Source organism: Corythoichthys intestinalis, chromosome 12 (assembly GCF_030265065.1).
Source record: "Corythoichthys intestinalis isolate RoL2023-P3 chromosome 12, ASM3026506v1, whole genome shotgun sequence".
Lineage (NCBI taxonomy): Eukaryota > Metazoa > Chordata > Actinopteri > Syngnathiformes > Syngnathidae > Corythoichthys > Corythoichthys intestinalis.
Genome location: NC_080406.1, coordinates 15084323 through 15107483, shown reverse-complemented (window position 1 = coordinate 15107483; position 23161 = coordinate 15084323). Strand labels below are relative to the sequence as shown.

General features: G+C 39.3%; 1 protein-coding gene across 1 annotated transcript; it reads right to left on the bottom strand.

Moving 5' to 3' along the window:
* Window positions 1-8826: 8826 nt before the first annotated feature.
* ndufa10 (NADH:ubiquinone oxidoreductase subunit A10) lies at window positions 8827-22551 on the bottom strand. Its single transcript, XM_057853383.1, has 10 exons — window positions 22396-22551; window positions 20647-20815; window positions 15493-15708; window positions 15335-15421; window positions 15130-15251; window positions 14089-14168; window positions 10882-10936; window positions 10012-10097; window positions 9527-9635; window positions 8827-9446 (listed from the first exon to the last, which is right to left on the bottom strand). Exons 1-10 carry the CDS (start codon window positions 22468-22470, stop codon window positions 9378-9380), a joined length of 1068 nt encoding a protein of 355 aa, XP_057709366.1. The 5' UTR covers window positions 22471-22551; the 3' UTR covers window positions 8827-9377.
* Between the last annotated feature and the right edge of the window lie 610 nt (window positions 22552-23161).

Sequence of the window (23161 nt, the reverse complement as noted above, 5' to 3'; positions counted from 1 at the left end):
ATCAACAACAACATGCTCTATTGCCTTGATACTTTTGTTTTTCTTCTCCGATTTTCTTCGTCTTTCGTTTCTCTGCTCCAGAAAGATAAAATCTCTTCGACATATTCGTCCATCTACTTTCCAAGCAAGTTTGAGCACCAATCATCGCAAAGCAGGTTCAACGTCACTCCCCAGGTTGCCAGATTGTAATGACAAGAAAATGGATGTTTGCATAGACAATAGACAATCACAATGCTCTATTGACAACGTATAAAATGAGGTTGCCAGATTGGGGGCCCCCTAGTGGTCAGGGGCCCTAAGCAGCTGCATAGTCTGCGTACAGGCTGGGCCGGCCTTGCCGTCAATACATTATGAAGTCTATGTATGTGCCTCTGGATGACTGTCATCTACTGGTGTTGGTCCACTGTTTTTTCTGGTCTATATTCAAATGCAGCAATTCACCAGGATAATATAGAGAAATTTAAGTTATTCCACTGCTGATAAACTTTATTGAGATGTTGACTTGATTTTCCAGCCCACAAACTCCCCTGACCTGAATCCCATAGGACGGGGGAATTAAACACATGGCCGAAACTGGCCCGCATCAGTGTTTCTGTCTGGCGGGTATATTTCAGTTCCTGCATACAGTGGTATGAAAAGGTTTTTGGCACCTCTGACTATTTCAATTATTTTCTGAAATTAAATACCCATTGATTTATAAATTAAACTAAGTTTATCGAACTAAGGGAAGATGTGCAATATGCATCAAAACAAATTTAGAGAGGTGAAAACATTTGGGCACCCTTGTCATTGTGCTGATTTGAAAACCTGTAACCACTTAATAATATATTGACGGGGCGTGGGGCCAATTGATAGGGGGCCTATCTCCGTCAAAGCTGACCGAGTGAAAACACAAAGAGCTTTTTACATTGAAAATTCTTGTGAATAAAAGCTTAAAACCATGAATTCTTTATAGATATGGACATAAAACGGTCTCGATTCTTGGTTAAAAGCGCAAAGAACCGGGCAGTTAGCATTTATTTCACGTAAATATGTCGAATGTGCTGGTAGTCTTTAAGCAACTGTGGTGCCGAGTTATCACCACAAAGAGCTTTTTATGTTCAAAATTCTTGTTAATAAATGCTTAAATCCCTGATTTCTTTATAGATATGAACGTAAACAGTCTCGATTCTTGGTTAAAAGCAAAAAACGGGCAGTTAGCATTTATTTTACGTAAATGTTGCGAATTATGACGCCAAGGCCGTCGCGGTTGATTTCTCCCATCGATTTTTCGCACATTTCAAAATAGATGCATGGTACAAAAACATAATAATTACCTTGAATCCTCGAACAAATCACTCCTGAGACAGTCCTTCCTGTTTGTATGCGGTACAGGTTTCGTACTTTTCAACCTAAATCGGGAGTTGGATCTCTGCATGTATTTGAGAATAACTGCGACCGACTGAAGTGGAGTGTAGGACAGCCCCCTACCTGAAGGCGTTGGGGAATGTGTCCCGTCAATATCAGAATGAAATCTATTCTGTAACTAATTAGTACTGGTTAATTAAGAAACCACAAATGGCTAATGAGCTTATCGAGCCCTGAACCTCATAAAAAAGATGCATTCAATCTTGAAAAAATCTATTTAAAGTGGCCGATTGCTTGTTGTCTTTCTCTTTCAACCCCCAGCGAAGAATGGCAACATTGGGGACTAAAAAAAAAAATTAAAAAGCTCTCAAATGATCTGAATGAAAAGACTGTTTAACATGATTTAAGGGAAGACTACAAAAAGCCTATAAGTGGCAGGCCAAGAAAAATATCAGCGCTCCCAAGTCAAAGGATGGTGTTAATGCTCAAAGAAAACCCATAGACCACCACTAAAGAATGACAACATAATTTTGCTTCAAATTGTGTCACTGTGCATCATTCAACAATTCAGTGAACTTGGCACAAGAAGCTGAACAGGGGAGTACTGCATAAGTGCCTTTTCTAAATAAATGCCACAAGCAGACTCGCTTGAGATATGCAAAAGCATACTTGGATGAGCCAGCTTCATTTTAGAACAAGGTCTTGTGGGCTGATGCCACGAAGACTGAGTTATTTGGCTAACTAAGGGTGTTATATATGTTGATGGAAAAAAAAAAAAACTCCATTCCAAGAAAAGGACTTGCTAGGTCTGTCTAGCAAACTTTTTGTTCTTTTAAAACTCAATCAAGTATCAGGTTTTTAACCCATGTTGTTTGTTGTGTTCAAAACGAAATCATTCAAAAATTGTGCTTTTTGACCTAGTTGGTAAATATACACTGCTGGCTAAAAGTATTGGCACCCCTGCAATTCTGTCAGACAATGTTCAATTTCTCGCAGAAAATAATTCCAATTGCAAATGCTTTGGTAGTAAGACAGTGCCCCTCCTAATTATTGGCACCCCTGAAAAAGATGTGTTTTTTAGCTTCTAATTTTTTTTTAAATTCAAATAATATGGGACCTTAATGGGAAAAAAAAGAAAAATCCAACCTTCAATACAAGTGCATTCATTCAGTGGGGGAAAAAAATCCCACATAAAGAAAAAATTATTTGACATCAAATAATGTGTGTCACAATTATTAGCATCCCTGGTGTTAATAGTTTGTACAACCCCCTTTTGCCAACAAAACAAGGTCTGGGGACTGAGATGGCCATGGGAGGAGCTTGATTTTGTGTCTGGTGAACCATTCCTGTGCAGATTTGGCCATATGTTTAGGGTCATTGTCTTGCTGAAAGACCCAGTGACAGCCCATCTTCAGCTTTCGGGCAGAGGGCAACAGATTTTGATTTAAAATGTCTTGGTATTTCAAAGGATTCATGATGCCATGCACCCTAACAAGGTTCCCAGGGCCTTTGGAAGCGAAACAGCCCCACAGCATCACTGACCCACCCCCATACTTCACAGTGGGTATGAGGTGCTTTTCAGCATGTGCATCTTTCGTGGCACGCCAGACCCACTTAGAGTGTTTGTTGCCAAAAAGCTAAATCTTGGTCTCACACACGAATACACACGGTCCCAGGCTTCAACTGGGACCGTGTGCTTTGGTCAGATGAGACCAAGATTGAGCTTTTTGGGTGCATGGCATCATGAATGCTTTGAAATACCAGGACATTTTAAATCAAAATCTGTTGCCCTCTGCCCGAAAGCTGAAGATGGGTCGTCATTGGGTCTTTCAGCAAGACAATGACCCTAAACATATGGCCAAATCTACACAGAAATGGTTCACCAGACACAAAATCAAGCTCCTCCGATGGCCATCTCAGTCTCCAGACCTTGTTTTGTTTGCAAAAGGGGGTTGTATAAAAGTATTAACACCAGGGGTGCTAATAATTGTGACACACATTATTTGATGTCAAATAATTTTTTCTATATGTGGGATTTTTCCCCACTGAATGAATGCACTTGTATTGAAGGTTGGATTTTTCTCTTTTTTTCCATTAAGGTCCTTTTCTTAAGGTCTTTTTCAGGGGTGCCAATAATTATGGAGGGCACTTTATCTTCATTTATTTTGCTTGCAATGAAAAACCACAAAAGAGAAAGGGGGAAACAATTAAATCATTATCATTTTACACAAAACTCCAAAAAAGGGGCGGACAAAAGTATTGGCAAGCCTTGTAAAATCATGTGATGCTTCTCTAATTTGTGTAATTAACATCACGTGTTACTTACCTGTAGCACATAACAGGTGGTGGCAATATCTAAATCACATTTGCAGCCAGTTAAAATTAATTAAAGTTGACTCAACCTCTGTCCTGTGTCCTTTTGTGTACCACATTGAGCATGGAGAAAAGAAAGAAGACCAAAGAACTGTCTGAGGACTTGAGAAGTAAAATTGTGCGGAAGCATGGGCAATCTCAAGGCTACAAGTCAATCTCCAAAGACCTGAATGTTCTGATGTCTACCGTGCGTAGTCATCAATAAGTGTAAAGCCCATGGCACTGTGGCTAACCTCCCTAGATGTGGACGGAAAAGAAAAATTGACAAGAGATTTCAACGAAAGGTTGTGTGGATGTTGGATAAAGAACCTCGACTAACATCCAAACAAGTTCAAGCTGTCCTGCAGTCCGAGGGTCCAACAGCGTTAACCCGTAATATCCGTCGAGAAGACCCCACTTCTGACCCGGAGACATAAAAAAGCCAGTTTGGAGTTTACGAAAACTTACCTGAGAAAGCCAAAAACATTTTGGAAGAATGTTCTCTGGTCAGATAGACAAAAGTAGAGCTTTTTGGGAAAAGGCATTAACATAAATGTTTACAGGAAAAAAAAACAAAGCCTTCAAAGAAAAGAACAGGGTCCCCACAGTCAAACATGGCAGAGGTTCCCTGATGTTTTGGGGTTTCTGAGCTGCCTGTGGCACTGGACTGCTTGACCGTGTGCATGGCATTTTAAAGTCTGAAGACTACTAACAAATTTTGCAGCATAATGTAGGGCCCAGTGTGAGAAAGCTGGGTCTCCCTCAGAGGTCATGGGTCTTTCAGCAGGACAATGACCCAAAACACACTTAAAAAGGCACTAGAAAATGGTTTGAGAGAAAGTACTGGAGACTTCTAAAGTGGCCAGCAATGAGTCCAGACCTGAATCCCGTAAAACACGTGGAGAGAACTGAAAATGGCAGTTTGGAGAAAGCACCCTTCAAATCTCAGAGACCTGGAGCAGTTGGCCAAAGAAGAATGGTCTAAAATTCCAAAAGAGCATTGTAAGAAACTCATCGATGGATACTGAAAGCGGTTGTTCACACTTATTTTGTCTAAAGGTTGTGCTACAAAGTATTAGTATTAGTAATGGTTTCATTTTTTTTTTTTATCAAGCAAAGAAAATGAAGATATTAATACCAAAGCCTTTGTAATGGCGTACCGCAAGCAACACGTCACTTCCGCTCATTAATATTCATGACATTAGCTACTGTTGCTAAGTAGGGACAAGTCACCGTTTGTCCCTAATAGGAAATGAATGGAAATCGTGTACGAAGGAGATGTTTACAGAGCTAAACCTACCAATTCTCTCCGAAAATGATGTGCCAGGTGCCAAATTCACTGACAAAGATGTGGAAGAACATAAAAATGTTCAGTTAAAGAGATGGCTTGAGTGTCGAAGGCTGAAAAAGACGAAAAAAACGAGCCGACCTTAGCATATCTTTAGCTTTTTTATCGACGCGACTGACAATGACAGTCTCCTGTTTCAACAAGCTATCCTTTACCATCAGTCTTTCTTATATATCCTCTGGTTGTCCCACGTCTCTTACCGTTCTTGGGGGTAATTTAGTTAGCTTTGTGTAGCGATCGCAAATGCTACTCAGTGACAGCCAACGAACACTTTTAATTTTTTCATTGATAACACATCTTAATTCTACAATTTATTTACACTCCCCCCTTACTAAAGTTGTTTTTTTTTATATATATAAGAGAAATGGTACCAGTGGCAGTCAGATACCATTGTAATTCTTTTCAGGTCATTCATTGTCAGACAGAAGCAGTACGGCACAACGTTACGCTAAAAAAATAAGTTAAAAATATAAAAATGGCTTACCTCTTTGTCCTCTGAAAGACCATGCCAACCCAACATCATGTTTACTGCATAAGAAATGTGAATGGATTCACCGAGCTGGTGTTAAAGTCCATGCAAGTTGATTCGGTCTTCACATTTTTTACTCCAGAGTTTTTGGTTTCCGGAAACGTATGAAGAAAACATCCTTCATGTGTCGTAATGTCTAGAGTCGTTTCTACAAGTTCCAAAAAAGCAATGCGTGATCAGCATGTTCGTTTTTGAAAGATTACCGGAGAAAAGTAGCACTTTTTACGTTGGGTTTATGCGAGGGCGGGTCTATAATGTCCCACTTCGGCTTTACTTCCGCTTTACGATGCTACGTCACGGTCTAAAAATAGCCTGTGTGCGGTACGCCATTGATTAGAAACATTACCTCATGAGGACAATATGCCCAAAAAATTGACCGAAAAAACTAAACTGAATAAAAGAAGAAAAAAAAAAAAGTGTCTTTGGACAGAAGGACAGTTTTTGTTTTCGCTGCTCATAGTATCACCTCCTTTGCAATGGTGTGGGGTTATTTTGCACTGAACATGCTAACAGTGCTCACTGGTTTATTGATATATCACTGACAAAGAGGGACGATTGTTGGTAATATTCGGCACATTTTCGCTGAAAAACAATCAAGCAGCTTACCAATGAGATTGAGGTCTAATGTCTTTAAGTGGCGTCTTAATGGCGTACCGCACGCATGCTATTTTTAGACCGTGACGTCGCATCGTAAAGCGGAAGTAAAGCCGAAGTGGGACATAATAGACCCGCCCTCGCATAGAAACAGCGTAATTTGTGCTACTTTTCTCCGGTAATCTTTCAAAAACGAACATGCCGATCACGCATTGCTTTTTTGGAACTTGTAGAAACAACTCTAGACATTACGACACATGAAGGATGTTTTCTTCATACGTTTCCGGAAACCAAAAACTCTGGAGGAAAAAATGTGAAGACCGAATCAACTTGTACGGACTTTAACACCAGCTCGATGAATCCATTCACATTTCATATGCAGTAAACATTTTGTTGGGTTGGCATGGTCTTTCAGAGGACAAAGAGGTAAGCCATTTCTATATTTTTAACTTCTTTTTTTAGCGTAACGTTGTGCAGTACTGCTTCTGACAATGAATGACCTGAAAAGAATTACAATGGTATCTGACTGCCACTGTTACCGTTTGTTTTATATATATATATATATATATATATATATAAAAAAAAAACAACTTTAGTAAGGGGGGAGTGTAAATAAATTATAGAATTAAGATGTGTTATCAATGAAAAATTAAAAGTGTTGGTTGGCTGTCACGGAGTAGCATTTGCGATCGCTACACAAAGCTAACTAAATTACCCCCAAGAACGGTAAGAGACGTAGGACAACCAGAGGATATATAAGAAAGACAGGGCTGATGGTAAAGGATAGCCTGTTGAAACAGGAGAATGTCATTGTCAGTCGTGTCGATAAAAAAGCTAAGGCTATGCTTAGGTTGGCTCGTTTTTTTCAGCCTTCGACACTGAAGCCATCTCTTTAACTGAACATTTTTATGTTCTTCCACATCTTTGCCAGTGAATTTGGCACCAGGCACATCATTTTCAGAGAGAATTGGTAGGTTTAGCTCTGTAAACATCTCCTTCGTACACGATTTCCATTCATTTCCTATTTGGGACAAACAGTGGCTTGTCCCTACTTAGTAACAGTAGCTAATGACATGAATATTAATGAGCGGAAGTGACGTGTTGCTTGCGGTACGCCATTGATTTGGCTTCCGGCTGTCCTCTATAATCATTTTTAGACACAGTAAACCAGAGGTTGCGCTAGACTTTTCCGTTGTCTGTCATTTTGACTGACAGGGTCATAAAAATCCGGTCATAATCTATATTTACCCGTCACTTAAATTTTTAAAATGACAATAATGACATATTCAATGGTATTTAGTTTTCATTTAGTTTTAATTAATATTCTGTCCGAACAAGCTTAACAGAGAATCCACACCGTGCCATCACACATCAAGCAGATTAATATGTAACTTTTTCTCTGCAGTAACAAAAACAGCTGACTGTGGCCCCAGTAGCTAGGCTACATATGGAACAATGAAATTAACAGTTCACCTGCTGTGGCCTGAACGCAGTCCTCCTGGTGCGTATGGACTTGAATTGCATGCCCGCTTGTGCATAATCAAATGTCTCAAGTAGGATTGCTGCAGAGGCTGTCCTTCATCCTCCACTGTATCAGTCCCTCTTTTTTCACCTCTTTTATCAACACCATCGTCGTTTTGGGGCTTTTTGAAGAAACTTCGGACACTCAGTTGCCTCATGTTTCCGAGTAAGGCCAACGACGTCATGCATCAAGAGAGACAATGGCTAATTAATATGCTCACGCGCCACCCTGTGGTCTGGGGTGTAAATTGCAACCAGTCAAAATGACAGATGAACTTCATTTTTTTCCGTCACCGTTTTAAAAAAAACGGTCAACGACGGAAAATATTCAGTTAACGCGACCTCTGCAGTAAACAGTGCTCTTTTCTCATCTCCCACTGTATTAAATGTCAAAGTCAAAAGGCAAACGGCCCGAAAAAAAAGCGCATTCTCTCTTAAGGGAGAACCGTAAGTGAGGGCGGTCGTCGTTACGATCCCAAGCCGAAAATGGCACTTCTCGGGCGAACACGTGAGAACCGGAGAAGATAGTGGGGTCGCTGCGTGAGTCCGGCCGGTGTAGGCGCACTATCCTACAGGTGTAGGCGCACTATCCTATTCCCCTCACTATCCACTCGCGAGGGCCTGCGCTTGTCAATGACATTCCTTATTCTCGCTATAGGATTATACAACTTTAATATTTGTTAATAATACGCTGTGTGTCATATCATCCATCGCTTTTCTTTTTTAAATGGGCACTTTTAAGCGAACGCAAGAAGTAACAACGGGAACATTTTTAAACAGGCATTTCAGGGGAGATCATTTAGACTCTTCGGCCAATCATATAGCGAGAGCGAGTGGATAGTGAGGGGAAGAGGATAGTGAACCTACACTAACTATCCACTCGCTCTCGCTATATAAGCTATATAATTGGCCGAGGAAATACTGTCCCGTGAAATGCCTGTTTAAAGATGTTCCCGTTGTTACTTCTTGCGTTCGCTTATAAGTGCCCATTTAAAAAGGAAAAGTGATGGATGATACTCCACGCAGAGCGTATTATTAACAAATGTTAAAGTTGTATAAACATATAGCGAGAATAAGGAACGTCACTGACAAGTGCAGGCCCCCGCGAGTGGATAGTGAGGGGAATTGGTGAGTGGATAGTGAGGGGAATAGGATAGTGCACCTACAACGGCTTTCGAAAACGGCGCACAGCTCTTCATTTCTCTTTTCTGTGCTCTTGCTTAGTTGAAAAATACTGCGCGCACTCTGAAAATGAGAGCATCACTGCCACCCACTGAGTGGATGTGCAAGTACACTTTATTCTAGTACGGCACAAAAAAAAAAAAGCATGTTTGGGGCGCGCCTCACTCTTTGAGAAGTACTGGACTAATCAATAGCAGTAGTTGTCATTTTGATAACCTCATTTAGTGCCATGAGTGTGTCAGAAATATCTCCCTGAAATGTGTAACCACAATTTTAAACATTGTCAAATTGTTATGGCAGATATATGTTCTATAATTTGGAGTTGATTAGATAGGAAAGCTATGCCTAGTGAAGTAGCTGGTGATGTAAGCCTACCTTTCAACATAACATCATGAATGTACATGAGAAAGTTTATTCTTTTAATACATACATATTTTGGATGTACAAGTGGAGACAATATGTTAATATTTCACGCTGAAGCCGATTGGCAGAAAGTGTAGATCCTCACTTGAGCCAAATGTACTTGTCTCCAATGTCGGCATTATAGCCTTGAGCATATTTCTTCCCAGGAAGCTAAAAAATAAAAACACATTATAGAGCAGAATTTTAACAGGGCGGCAAGTCAACAGCCAGTTGAAAACTAGTCTTCGTACCGCTTTAAAAGCGTAGTATTTATCATGGTAGTCGTGCCCTCCGATGGTGATCTCGGGCAGGAACCTGGGTATGTGGGTCAATGATGCCACCTTATGTTTGTCTTCAACACTGAAAACAGCAAAAAAAATATTTAAAACCAAAACATTGCTACTGCTATGACAATTAAAATACTGTACTATATTCGAGAGTCTCCAATTTTTTTTCTGGGAGAACCTAACTACCAACTATTCGCTAATAAATTCACCTATTTGCATAAGATCCAGTCTAAACACACTGCTCCTCCTTTAAAAGCTAATAAATAAATAAACACACTGCTCTTTCTAACGTGCCAGCATGGAGGGGAACTTTGTTTTTTTGGCCATCAATTCAAGACAAAACTGCAGCGAAGTGGAAAGTGGAAAATCCTCAATTACTGTAGATTTTTTTTTTTTCCCATTTGGCCCTGAGCCCTGCAAATAGGCAATAAAGACAATAACGCTCTTACAGCATTCTCATGTAATGGTAGGTGACATCATCCTGTTCCAGCCATGGGCCTTTTTCAAACTTCAAATAGTCAATGTCCTCTGCCACCTGATGGGCAAAAAAGCAGATAAAACACACACACACAAAAACCCTTCAAATTAAATGTACCAAAGAAACACATTTTAATTGTCTCTTTGCTAGCAGTGTAACGGATCATGATCTGCAGTCTGTATGGATCACTTGCCACGGGCATGTTTGATTAGACTGATGCTTCTCAATAATTTCCTGCTACGACCCCCGAGAAAGAAGAAAACATTTCGTCCCCCAACACCAATATAAAAAGTATAATTTGTCTGTAAAATTCACATTAGTACACCTTTGCATAACGTCCCTGCTAAGAAATCCATCACATACATGTGTGGTTTCTAATCCTGCACGACCAGTACCAAATCACAACAAATCCAGCAAGGATCTGCTAGATATGTTGGGTTTAGGTACAGGGTTTGCTGGTACAGGAATCAGCAAATGCTGGATTTCTTATCAGTGATTGTATTCATGCCAAAAATGCACACTATTATCACACTGTTTGTGCTCGAGTCCCGCTATGCGGCTTTCAGGTGGCGAGAGAACAAGGCACCGCAAATGAATGTTGATAAATGTATGACACAATTACCAACAACAGCCGTCAATGTTTTTATTAAAAAAAAAACACAAAAAAAAACATTGTGGTTGTTTTGATCTGGTACATGCCAATTTTGATACGACAGGCACAATGTATCGATATTTTTGGACAACCAAAAATGATCAAATCCGTGACTTAAATTCAAGATACAATCTGAAATATTTTTTTCTTGATCCGTTACACCCCTACGCATTTCCATACGACATTTACCCTCTCAATATCTTGTGCTTGGGTAGCGTTGTACGCCAGCAGCTCAGACGTCTCACTGAAAGCAAAAAAAGCAAAAGTTATAGTCAAACGCTAATGCACAGCTTTGCAAAATCGTGTTCCATGTTATATCAAGTGTATTTGTGGTATGGGCCAAAACAATCAGTTCTATTTCAGATTTTTAGTGGTTGCAGACTTTAAAGGAGCCATATGTAAGAAATGCACTTCAATTATTCATTAAAGTGCATGTGACACGAAAAAGCATGTTTATTTCATAACACACGCGGTATTTTATGCTCCTGAATGATATGGACCGCTTGGATGTGCATGGAAGCGATCGCTATATTTATTTAGTTTTTTTTTAATCCCGCGCCATGAAAATGAGTGACGTCCGGCTTCGGTCTTCCATTGAGGAGGAGGGCGCTGTGACGTGTACGGGTGAAGGCGTCCTCTTCACTAAACAGCGGTACTATTGTGTATGAGGACTAAGGATTCAGCTGATTTTGCGGATTAATACGTTTATTTTTCACATCACGCCAGCCAAACGGCTGCAGAAAAATCTTGCTTTACGTGGGGGAGAGGCGTGTGCACCTTATTGGAGTTTTATAAGGTTCCCATTCACCGTGGATATTGGCCAAAACAAGCCCTACTGCTGTGGGACCATTGGACTTACGAGGAAGTGAGTAAACATCTTGTTTTGTATTATGTCAAATACGAATACAGCGATTACAAAGTAAACACTACAAACTTCACAAACTTTCTTTAAACAAAGGACTACTTACGTTTGATCATTGATAGGCATATAAAAAGCTCTCCTCATGCACATTAGCTGCACAACAACTGCAGCCGCCCTCCCCCGGGCAACCAACTGTAAATTGCTCTCCTCCGGGCGGTTTGCCGATCCGCGAAGGCAATCGACAACCCAGTCGTCATGTCAAATAATCCGGGCTAGTTATGTGTGATTTTCCGCTTCGAAGACTTTAAAACATCACTCGGTTCAGGTTAGCATGTCGTCTAGCTGTCACGCCTTTTGGTTTGTTTACATTCCCCGAAGCCGGGGAAGGGAAATGACATAAGTCCGATTTAGGTGTCATAAAATATCGTTCGGGAGGTGCGACAGTAAAGGTGAAGTTGACAGTTCTGACCATTATGGAGTAATTTTATCATGTCGTCCTGAATAAGTGCATTTTTATTATTTCATATTCCATTTAGCACAAGACTTATTTGTCATGACCATGCCATGTATTTACCAATTGGGGAAAATACTTGGATAAAAAGAATATCCTGTAAAAATATTGAAGTAAAGAGACAGAAGCAATGACATTTTGCAGCTCTCTTCGTCGCGTTTTCCTCGTTCTGAATAGTTCCCCCTCGACGGGCTGACTGGTCCTTCTCAAGCCATTTATTTAGCTATTGGGGAAAAATACTTGGATAAAAAGAATATCCTGTAAAAATAGTGGAGTAGAGAGACTGAAACAATAACATTTTTCCTCGTTCTGAATAATTCCCCCTCAATGGGCTGAATAGTAAAACCAATGAGCCCAGTCTCCCACTGCACATCCACCTGTTGGGGACGCTAGAGCCTAACCGGCAGATTAAAAGACTGATTACTCGTCATCTGCGCTTTGCTAAATTGTTGTATATAGTCGAATCGTCTCAAAATATGATTCTAATTCACATAATAATGCTATTTAAGACTTTTTTTTTCTTCTCCTGTCGTATGCTCTTTAAATGGCCAAAATATTTCAATAGACATAAAGAAACTTTTTTTTTGCAAATGCTTCAAAAAAACGGTTCTCAATGATAAAGTCCAGATTTTCCAATTTTAAAAGTAGATTGTAAGCTCGTAAAAGTTCTTATTCTTTTGACTCTGTGTTTATGATGGATGTCCTGACCTCTACCAATCAGACAATTACAAGATCAGAGCTGTCTGCATCCAGGCTACTTTAAACTAATGTTACCAAAACTTTTATAAACAGTTTGAATTAACGATGTGGTTGAACACTAGAGCAAAACAAAAGACATAACAAATTTAAATGACTAATGACAATATCAGAAAAAAAGACAATGATATGCCTTTGAGATGCCTTCAAGCAATGAGAAGGAAAAAAACAAATTTAAAACTGCCAAGACGCCAAAGTTGCATGATTTTTTTCCTTGACAGATGATGCACTTTTGAGTTTTTCTGTCTTACTCTGTATGGTAAACTGACATTTAGAATATAAATAAAGTTAGCACGTTCATGCTACATGTTTAGAATTCAGGTCCATTGACCCGGGCAAAGATCGAGCACAGGTCTTTACCCGGGTGCGTATGATCGATAATTGAAATTAAAATGGATGGAGGAATAAAATCGTCTTGGTCAATGCTGTCAATGCATTACTAAATGAGATATTTCATTGCCAATGTACTTATATATACCGTATTTTCCGCACTATAAGACGCTCCGGAGTCTAAGGCGCACTTTTAATGAACGGCCCATTTTAAAATTGTTTTCATATATAGGCTACAGCGCACCGCATTATAAAGCGCAGTAGTAGTAGTGGTTAGGGTTGCGTTATACATCAAGTGGATGGTGATGCGCTAAAGGGAATGTCATGCCATGATTAACCAATATTGATCCATACATGACGCGCATCGGATTATAAAGTGCACCGTCTGCTTTTGAGAAAACTGAAGGCTATTAGTCGCGCCTTACAGTGCGGAAAACATGGTAATTCCAAAAAGTAGCCCTTCCTCCCGTCATAATGAAAAAACTGACCTAGATTTCGTAACTTGGCTCTTTTATCTTTGTCAACATACCTTGCTAAAAATGTATTCGTGCACCAACTTAACCCCGGTGTAATTTGAAACCACTACATTTGAAAAATCTAGTATGTAGATCTAGGTTGTTGACTACACATGCAGTACGTAAAATGATTTGTGCTAACCTTAGTACTTTGTTTACCCCTGTCATTCCTGATTGAAATGCAACAATGGCATGATAACGCAGGTTTTCTTTGCAAAGCGCTTATCTGGCAGCCCAAAGGTTGCGCTTGTTAATATTTTGATCCTGGTTTCAACACCATTTTTGGCCTCCACTCTTACATATAGCATCGATAAGGGACTAGTGCTTTGTATTGTATTTATGAATTAATTTTGCGCAACCAGAAAAAATTATCATATCACCAATAGAAAAAAAAAACCTAGAAAAAATGTTTCTCATCCAACCTGATTTGTGGTAGAAATGTCTTCTTGTAGCAGTCTTCGATGCTCTTCAGATATGCCAGTGGCACATTTTGAAGGTAAGCCTAAAGTTTATGTAAAAATAAAGACGTTCCATTTCAAGTCAATGCAATCCAAACGTGATAATTCTGCTCAGACAAGTCATTGGCATTATTGGTGAATATAACTCTAGTGGTGATAATTACGGTATTATTCTAAAGTGTAGAACATCACATTCATTTGATTTAACAGTGTTATAATGTGTCATTAGCAATTCGTTAACGCTCTACAGGCTGGGTGTACCGATCTATGCTGTGTTCACATCAAAGTTAAACAGTCTCGATGAGAAAAAATCTGGGCTGGTGTGAACGCAGCCTTAGTCTCATGGGTCCTTATCAAGATACCACGAGATGGCGCCAGAGCAATTAGCTCATTATTATAAAGCAAACAAGGGGTTCTTCTAAACCAGGGGTGGGCAAACCGGTCCTCGAGGGCCGCAGTGGGTCCTGGTCTTTGTTCCAACTGACCCAGCACAGATAGTATAACCAATGAGGTTTCAGCAGAAATGAGAAGCACCTCACTGCAATCGACTGATTGCATTTGTAAAACAGCAGATTGGTGAAAATGTGTCCTCTTAATGGGTTGCAACAAAAACCCGCACCCACTGCGGCCCTTTGTGGAATAGTTTGCCCACCCCTGTTCTAAACCATGGGTGTCCAAACCTGTCCGCAAGGGCCGCTGTGGGTCCTGGTTTTTGTTCCTACCAATCGAGCACAGACAGTTTAACCAATGAAGTTTGTGCTAAAACAAGCAGCACCTGACTACCATCAACTGATTACACTTTTGAGACATCAGATTGGGGAAAAGATGTCATCTTGTTTTGTAGGAATGAAATCCAGCACCCACTGCGGCCCTATGTGGAATAGTTTGGACACCACTGATCTAAACTTTCACCTTCACATAAAAAAAAAAAATATTTTCTATCATTGGAAGTGAACTTCATCCGTGATTTATCACTAATTCAACAGTTGCATGAGTGAATCACACCTTGCCACTTTGCGTCAGGTTCTTCTGCACCTCCTCAGCGGGAACGTCCACATAGATGACGAGGTGTGGAGGCAGGAACTCGCAGATGCTGATGTGTTTTATCTCGTTATAGTGCTCCACACCTATGAGTGGCAAGGTAGTGTTATCTACGTGGGTATGTGCTATACATTTAAAACCATGACATCAGCGCCAAAGCAGTGCTTACATTCTTTTCTGATGTACCCCTGTTTAAACATGGCATCCAGGAACACCATATCGCTGAATGGTGAACGCTCCAGGATGACACCTTGGCCTTAGAAACAGAATTGTTTTCTTAATGAGAGTTAAAGAACAAAATTGTGGTTGTGTGGGTATTCCTGTTACCTGTAGTAAGCAGATGTTCGATGGCGTCTGAGTACTGCATCAGACGAATGCCGTACATCCACAGCTGCAGCCTGTAGCTATTCCCGTCAGCGGCTTTCGGGTCAGTGTAGAACTTCTCCAGGCTGCACATCCCATTGAAGTCGACTGGGAGAGGCTGCTTATCTCCAGACATCTTGTCCAAGTAGAAGGTGTCGGGTTCAGGCATGTAGAGCATCCCTGAGGACAGTCGTGGATGAACTACTCACTTTTTTTTTTTTTTGGTTTTACTTAAGCATACCTGTCAAGTTGTACGGTTTCGGCGTAATTTGTACAAGTGAGCACTGATTTTTAAATGTGTACGCCGACATTCAAAATCTACGTTTTCCGTGCAGTACGTTTTTTTTTCTCTGTTCGGATTTTGTCACCGTTTCGGCAACGAGACAATGTGCGTTACCACGTTGGTTGAATGACGCGAGAAAATTCAGAGACACCGAGAGAGAAGAGTGTTGTGACGCTGTAGCAAACGCGATGCTAGGCTAGGTGGCTCCAATATTTCTTGACTGTAGAAGACAGCCTACAATCTACGCCCAGATATCAAATGCTTATAGAACTACATGGGAAATGACAGACGGCGGCGTTAGTAAACACCCGCCATTTTGAAGCAGTAGACTTCTCAGAAAGGCTGTGTTGTAGTGAACCTTCCTAGCGAACTTAAGTAGCTTTTTATCTAAAATACTCTTAAATCGGCAAAATATTGACTTGACTATGTGTTATCTTTTAATGATGAAACTTTTTTAAAACTTTAACATGTCGAACGTAGACAAAAGGGAACTAATGCAAAAAGGGTAGCAATTTTAACAATAACAGTTGATTCACAATATTAAACAATTTCCAAACATAGCAAAGGTTACCATGTTTTATTTTTTAATGGAAAAAAAAACATGAAAGGTAACACCAGTTACTTTGCCAAGTAACTAATTACTCTTACCTTCAGGTAACTGAGTTACTAATTCAATTACTTTTTAGGAGAAGTAATTTGTAACTAATGTATTACTTCTTAAAAGTAAGAATAATAACACTGGTCATAAAGATGAAGTCTGCAGAATGAAATTTGACGAAAGCGGAGATTTCATTCTGCCAATTTGTTGCAAAACACAATTTGCCTGCATCTATTGCAGATCACTTTTCAGAATTAGCAAAAGAAACGTTCCCTGACTCAAAGATTACATCGGTAAGTTAATTTTATCAAATGACCTTTTTAATTTATATTGGACACACTAACGAACTTCCTTCAAGTCAAACTGAATTTCGAGCTGAAGTGCGATGAAGTGCAGCCATCAAGACGTGATAAAAATTGCCAAAAGTGCTACATACAATTATAACTAAAGTCACTGTTAAATTTTAGTAATCATGATGTAGCTGAAGATATTGATATCGTTCTTTGATTGCACCAGGTTATATGTTACAACATGACCAATAAATTCATATAATTTCAAAAATGGAGTTTTATTTTTGTTTCATATTGCACGCTATACACAACGTTGTAAGATTAGTCACCAATTTGTAAGGGCATACGTCACTATTTGTAGGATTGCCAACGGCCTCGGGTTGACAGGTATGACTTAAGTAAAAGTACAGGTAAGGTGCAAAGAATTACTCAAGTACAAGTATCTAAGAAAAAAAAAATACTCAAGTAAAAGTACAAAAGTATTTGTATTAAAATGTACTTTACAAGTAAAAAGTAAAAGTATTTTCTCCAAATGCAAAAATGTGATAAATTCATTGACTGCTCAATTTTATTTAAAACTGCAGAAAGGAAAAAGCAAGCAATAAAATTGACTGCACTGTAAACAGAAGCTTAACAAGCTCAAAAAAAACCCTCCAAAATTATGCTTCATGTTGGACTGCAAGCAACTACAAGGTGCATAATAGCATACAGTTCAAAATCATCCTTCTCATTTACAAAGCATTCAATAACTTGGCCCCTTCCTACCTCACAAACCTTCTCTGTCACCACACCCCCTCCAGTCACCTCCGCTCTTCTAATGGAAACATCCTCGCACTGCCCCAACAAAGAACACACTGAACTTGGGGGGACAGAGCCTTCTCCGTTGCTGCCCCCTCCCTTTGGAACTCACTTCCTAAATCCATCCCTGTTCAGACCTTCCTCCATTCATAAAACTGTTAAAAACTTAAAATAGCTTTTAACTTATATTTTCTTTATTGTTTTTTTTCTGCTCACGTTGTTTGCTGTTTTTTTTTTTTTTGTTTCAACTGTAAAGCGTCTTTGCAATGTATTATTATCATTATTATTATTATAACCCAACCTACTGGACAAGAGTGTACAGCACCCATCTGAAGGCGCGCTGCTCTCACTGTTGGTTTTCATTAACCCAGTACTTCTCAAATAGTGGGGGGCGCAGAGCGATGCCAGGGGGGGCGCATGTGACCTCGGGGAACATGTTTTTTTTTTTTTTTTTTTTTTGCCGTACTGGAATAAAGTGTACTTGCACATCCACTCAGTAGGTGACAGTGGCGCTCTCATTTTCAGAGTGCGCGCAGTATTTTTGAACTAAGGAAGAGCACTCAGCACACACAGACAACAGATATGAAGAGCAGTGTGCCACCGCCGTTTTCAAAAGCCGTTTTCCGACCGGACTCACTCACGCAGCGACCCACTGTCTTGTCCGGTTCTCACGTCGCCGCCCGAGAAGTGCCATTTTCGGCTTGGGATCGTCACGACAACCGCCCTCACCTACGGTTCTACCTCGGCCGCCGTGAATGCGCTTTTTTTGTGCCGTTTGCCTTTTAGCTTTGACTTTTAATACAGTGGGTGATGATGAAAGACCACTATTTACTGTGTCTAAAAATAATTATAGCAGACAGCCAGAAGCCAAATCAATTAAGACGCCACTTAAAGACATTAGACCCTAATCTCATTGTTAAGCCGCTTTATTTTTTCAGTGAAAACGTGCCGAATATTGCCAACAATCGTTCTGCTTTGTCAGTGTAATATCAGTAAACCAGTGAGCATTGTTAGCATGCTCATTGCAAAATAACTCCACACCATTGCAAAGGAGGTAAACACTGTGAGCAGCAAAAATAAAAACTGTCCTGTCCAAGGACACTTTTTTTTTTCTTTCTTTTATTCAGTTTTGTTTTTTCGGTCAAATTTTTTGGCATATTGTCCTCATGAGTGAATGTTTCTAATCAATTTTAATTTGTTATTATTTACTGATTTTATTACATTTTATTTTTCTGTATCAAATGGTCAAAAATGTACCTTGAGTGTATTTTTTAGTTGGATATGAATTTTTTTTTTTTTTTAATTCAAGCAAACTGATGCACGTCAAGTCTTCTCTGTTACAAACAAAACAATGTTAATGAAGTTATACTTTATTATAAGTTGATCTATGTTACTTTTTTTCATGATTAGAAAAAAAGGACACAATGTTAGGCAGATGCGTATTTATAATAGTAATTTTATAGACAAATGATACTATTTACAGTGGCGGCAGAGAGTTTGGGAGGGGCGCGAAACATTTACGTCTTCTTTGGGGGGGCGGGACAGAAAATAATTGAGAAGCACTGCATTAACCCAACCCAACTGGACAAGAGTGTACAGCACCCATCTGAAGGCGCGCTGCTCTCACTGTTAGTTTTCATTGACCAGTATCTTGTTCACCTGCCTAATCTTGCTTGCACTCGTGTTGCTGCCCCTATTGCTCAATTACGGTATACAGTAGTTGTGCAGGGCTTAACGATGCTCCTGAGGCATGAAAACGAAAATTTCAATTCACAATGAGGAAAAAAAAACAAATAAAAGTAACGTTTAACACAGGCGAGAATTTACAAATTTAGTAAAAAGTATAAATACATGTTGTAAAATGTAGTGAAGTAACAGTAAAAAGTACCACTTCATATTTCTACTCAAGTACAGATTTACAAAAAATTTACTGAAGTACAGTAACGAAGTACTTTGACTTTGTTACATCCCACCACTGCCTGAGGAAACGAACTAACGTTAACTTATTGAGTTATTGATGATGGGTTAGTGTGCAATTTATACAGAACAGTGAGGCTGACAACCAAAAATACACAGTAGGAGACCAGGGCTCAATATCCAATAAGGTATCTTGGAGGGGTGTGCCATCTTAGGCACCCCACGATTCGATTCGATTACGATTGAGGGTGCTACAATTTGATTCTGGAACGATGATTACGGTATTGACGATGATCACGGTTATCACAGTTATCACGATTATTGATGCATTGTACATTACTAATTAATAAAGTAGACAAAAAAATTTGTGTCCATTATTTATTTAAAATATCCTAATTATTCAACAGGAATGATGGAGACATGCCCATACAACAAAAAGCTGCCCTTGAAATGCTTTTTTATTTATTTTTACAACAAAGTGCAAAAACATTAACCATTTTAAAGGGAGTACTTATTTCACGCAACAATACAATAGAATTTACACAGGTGGAATGAATTCCACATTTTCTGGAAACAAAGTGTCTTTAGAAATAAGCCTTCTTTTAACCAATATACTTTGTTTTCACAGATTTTTGTACTATTTTGCATGTTTGTAGTGTTACCGCTGTACTTAATCATGGTTTTACACGTTCTGCATATGGAATGCACGTTAGCGAATTAGCTAATTAGCTTAGCGCTCGGCGCTAACTATTAACACCTCAAAACCAACAACAATATAGGCTAAACAGTACAAGAGGGTTTGTGTACTCACCTCTTATAGACGCACACGGGTCTTAGCAACACACTCAGGACATTTTTCATTTGACAGGACTTGAAACCATAGCTGGACATCTGAAAGACGAGGAACAACGAACTATCTCTCTTCCCCTCTCGCTCTAAAAAATAACGTGCGGGTCACGCTTCTGTCCCTGCATGTCTCATGCACAAATTTATTTTCCAGTCTTTTAAAAAAAAAAAAGAGTAAATCTCCCAGTAACTGGGAGCATCCATCATAACGTTGTGCGTGTCTCCGTTAACGGTGTACGGGTGGCAGACGTGTCTTGAATTTCGTTCCGTCACGAGCAAAACGTACGTGCAAAACCGGAACGGTTCAATACACCCACGTGAAATGTTACAACCCTATGCTACTACACCTCTTTGCTATTGTGAATATAACAACACAGAGTACGTACCTAGCCTGTCTGCCAGCTTCTGTGCCAGCGCTCCTTTTCCTGATGCCAAATTGCCATCCACCGAAATGATTTTGCTGGATGGTTTCAAGCGCGGCGTGGTCCTCTCCCCCAGTGCGTACGCCCACCAGCCGTACTCCAGCTTCCTTGCCGCTGTCATATGCAGGGATGCCTTGGATGACAAACAAAAAGTAGCCGTAATTTCATCAACTCGCCCAGTGCATTTCTGCGCCACCTTAACTTTGTATATAGTTCATTCGTAAGGCATACAACCCAATTTGGCAACACGGGTTACCAGGGAGGAACATCCTTATTTTAGTTCCTTTACTTCGGGGAAACTACATCTCCCGTTGTGCCTATGAGAGAAAAAGTATTTTTTTTCCCCCTTGATGTGTCACCCACTGTTGACGTTTTTGTTGTTGTTATATCATAAAAATATTTAATTGTATCAGGGAAACATGGGCAGGTTTTGCGGTGTGATTGGGCGAGATACTTGCCTTTCCGATCGGGTGCAAACCCTGAATTGGGACAAAGCTAATGACTGTCTGCTTGAGCGATCCCATTAAGAAAATTGTAGCTAGATGGCTAGATGACTTTTATACTGCGAGGTTTTATTATCCAGCGCCAACCCTGAGTTAGAAGTGTCAGTAATGTTTGAAATCTTGGTGCAATATTTTCCCAATTTTTATAAACTAGGATTTTTTTTTTGCTTTAAAACATATATAACATGGACTTCTCAATGACAACGTATGCATCGCACTGCAGAGATTAAAGTAACAGGCGTGTTATTTATCATTTGGATTCAACACTGCATTTTCATATGGAAAAGTAACTACTTTATTATTATTATTATTAGATCTGCAGCTATCGATTATTTTTGTAGTCGATTAATCGATGAACTTGCTAGTTCGAATAATCGGATAAGGAACATAAAAAATTCAAAAAATACCTGAGCTGAGCCTCAAACGGTATAAAAATAAATAAATAAATAAGGCTCTAAGCAAAAGTCTGCTAGCTTAAATGCTATAAAATGTTTTTTTTTGTTTTTTTTTTTTTTTACAATACTTTTAACAAATGGTTCAAACACAAAAAACAGCTAAATATACCTATAAACTATTACGAATGCATTAAAAAAAAAAAAAACATTTGTTCAAACAAAAAACCTTGCTTATGTTGGTCTTAACAGGGAGCAGCTGGATTCAGCTATGTGAAATGATAAGTTACATCATGTTCACTAAACTAAAAACTAAATGCAAACTTTCAAAACAAACCATTACAACGCCAATTTAATTAAACGAATACTCAAAGCAGCAAAAGTTAAATCGAATCTTTTTTCCAATGGAATTACTCGAGTTAATCGATTAATTGTTGCAGCACTAATTAGTATATTTTTTAATTAATGGTAGTGTCATTTTAAATTCTCAAGGTAATGGTCCATTACCATGACAATTCGAAAACTAAATTAAGATTAAATTTATTTTGACAGGTTTTCATAAACATAGCAAGGCAATTAAACATATGTATTAGCTTCATTGTACCTGTTGGCTTCAGTAGAATAAGAAGTTACGCTTGTAATAGCGGTTTAGAAATATTTTATGTTGTGACTGTCGACTTTTGTTGCATTAGCTTGCTAGCAAAAGTCTATACTAGTGCTAACGGCCAAAAAGGTAGCAAGCTAGCCTGCTAGTTTAGCATGTCCTTGTAAAAGCGGGGACCAACGGGCACCAGTGTGCGTGCATTTTGTGTCAGTACCTTCTGAACAGCATTTGCGGTTTTCAAAGCGCTAGCCACCGATGGGAAAACCAACCGGATCGCCCTGAGGGTCATGATCAACTGTACTCCAGAACAGACTGACCCCTGTCACTACCCGATCCCCAACAGAGAAAACACAGCAAAGGGGCCATTGAATTATACGTCACACACTACGGGGTCCTTACACGAATTTTGTCTCGAATGATGTACGTAGAAAGCGGCGACTTGACGCCTGAATCATTTCGCTGCGTTTTATATTTTTCCAACAAATGGTTCCTCAAAATATATTTAACATTAATTTGTCATCTACTAAATATAGGGGTTAAATATTGTAAAGTGTTTGGTAGCATAGAGATTAATAAAAGGATCGGCAGCAATATTTGTGCTTATTCCTTTACGCCGACAGATGGTAGTATTTATTTATTCAGAGCACGCGTATGTGCATGTTTTTGTGCGACTGTAGCTCATTCATCAATAGACGACAGATAGGCTTGCTGTCTGCTGTGAGTCAAAAGGGATGGACGTCATCACTCGTCGGCCATTCTGAGTCAGTGCCAATAGATAAACACTGCATTGTCAATAGAGCGTTTAATTTGAAATACACAACTTGCTCAATTTACAAACGACTTGGTTTGTTATAAACGTCAAAGATAATTAAGACAATCATAACCATGAAATTTGAAAAATATCAATATGAAGATGGATAAAGCAATTTTCATCACTTGATCAAAAAAATTACAATTCCTTTAAATTGTCATGATACAGC